The following is an 831-nucleotide window of genomic DNA, read 5'->3' on the forward strand; positions in this document are numbered from 1 at the left end:
TACACTACAAATTCATTACTACTGGTATATCATGAACTAACTATAGCAACTATAATTTCAATGCTGTTGGTTTTTAAGAACTAATATAACATACTTCTTTTAACCATGTGTTTGTATTCCTCTTCTGTTGGACACACAAAATTGTCTCTCCAGTATATCTCCATTCCTTGACCACGATGGAGTTCCAGCAACTGTTCTAGTGAAAAATTCTCAATTGTTTTTATATGATCTATGGAGCTAAAAATTAAAATGTGCATATTTTTGTAAATCACATAAAATGGGAGAAACATTGCTAGTTTTCTTTGTTACCTTTACAGATCAATACCACATTAATATTATGTTACATACAAAGCAGGGGACAAAATATCCAAGTTTACATCACAATTTGCAAATCAAAACAACTACAGTTACAAATCTCTTTCCTCTTTGCTTAGCATAACATGCGAATCATTCCTTTCTCTTGTATGTTGTCTTTGAGATGCCCTACAACACAGTGAAAGTTCCGCAATGTTTCAGTTTGATATAAAGGTTATGCAGTCATGTGACTGAAAACATGTCCCTGTAATCAAACAAAATTGAAGTCTATGAAAATTATGTTTATATAATTGATGACAATATTATAAATTTACCTTAAATTTTGTACTTCTTGGAGGGATAGTAAATAGATTAGAGAAGAGGAGATGCCTAGAGGAAAAATGTCACATTTTCCAATTAGGGGGAATTCAGGATCTTTTTTCAATATTGCCTTATAAAATTAAGAATTTAAAACTGATATACTATTAAAATATGGATTATTAGCTATGATTTTATGCTATACTAATATGTATAACA

The 831-nt window shown here is 30.1% G+C and overlaps 1 protein-coding gene across 1 annotated transcript in view; it reads right to left on the reverse strand.

The window, feature by feature from the left end:
• LOC106459235 (geranylgeranyl pyrophosphate synthase-like) overlaps positions 1-295 on the reverse strand; it is a 17,336-nt gene extending 17,041 nt beyond the window's left edge. Inside the window, exon 1 of the mRNA XM_013918840.2 lies at positions 95-295. Coding sequence (XP_013774294.2) covers positions 95-290 — 196 coding nt within the window. The 5' untranslated portion in view covers positions 291-295. The remainder of the gene's footprint in view (positions 1-94) is intronic.
• Between the last annotated feature and the right edge of the window lie 536 nt (positions 296-831).

The sequence above is a fragment of the Limulus polyphemus genome, unplaced genomic scaffold (genome assembly GCF_000517525.1).
Source record: "Limulus polyphemus unplaced genomic scaffold, Limulus_polyphemus-2.1.2 Scaffold26, whole genome shotgun sequence".
NCBI classification, from domain to species: domain Eukaryota; kingdom Metazoa; phylum Arthropoda; class Merostomata; order Xiphosura; family Limulidae; genus Limulus; species Limulus polyphemus.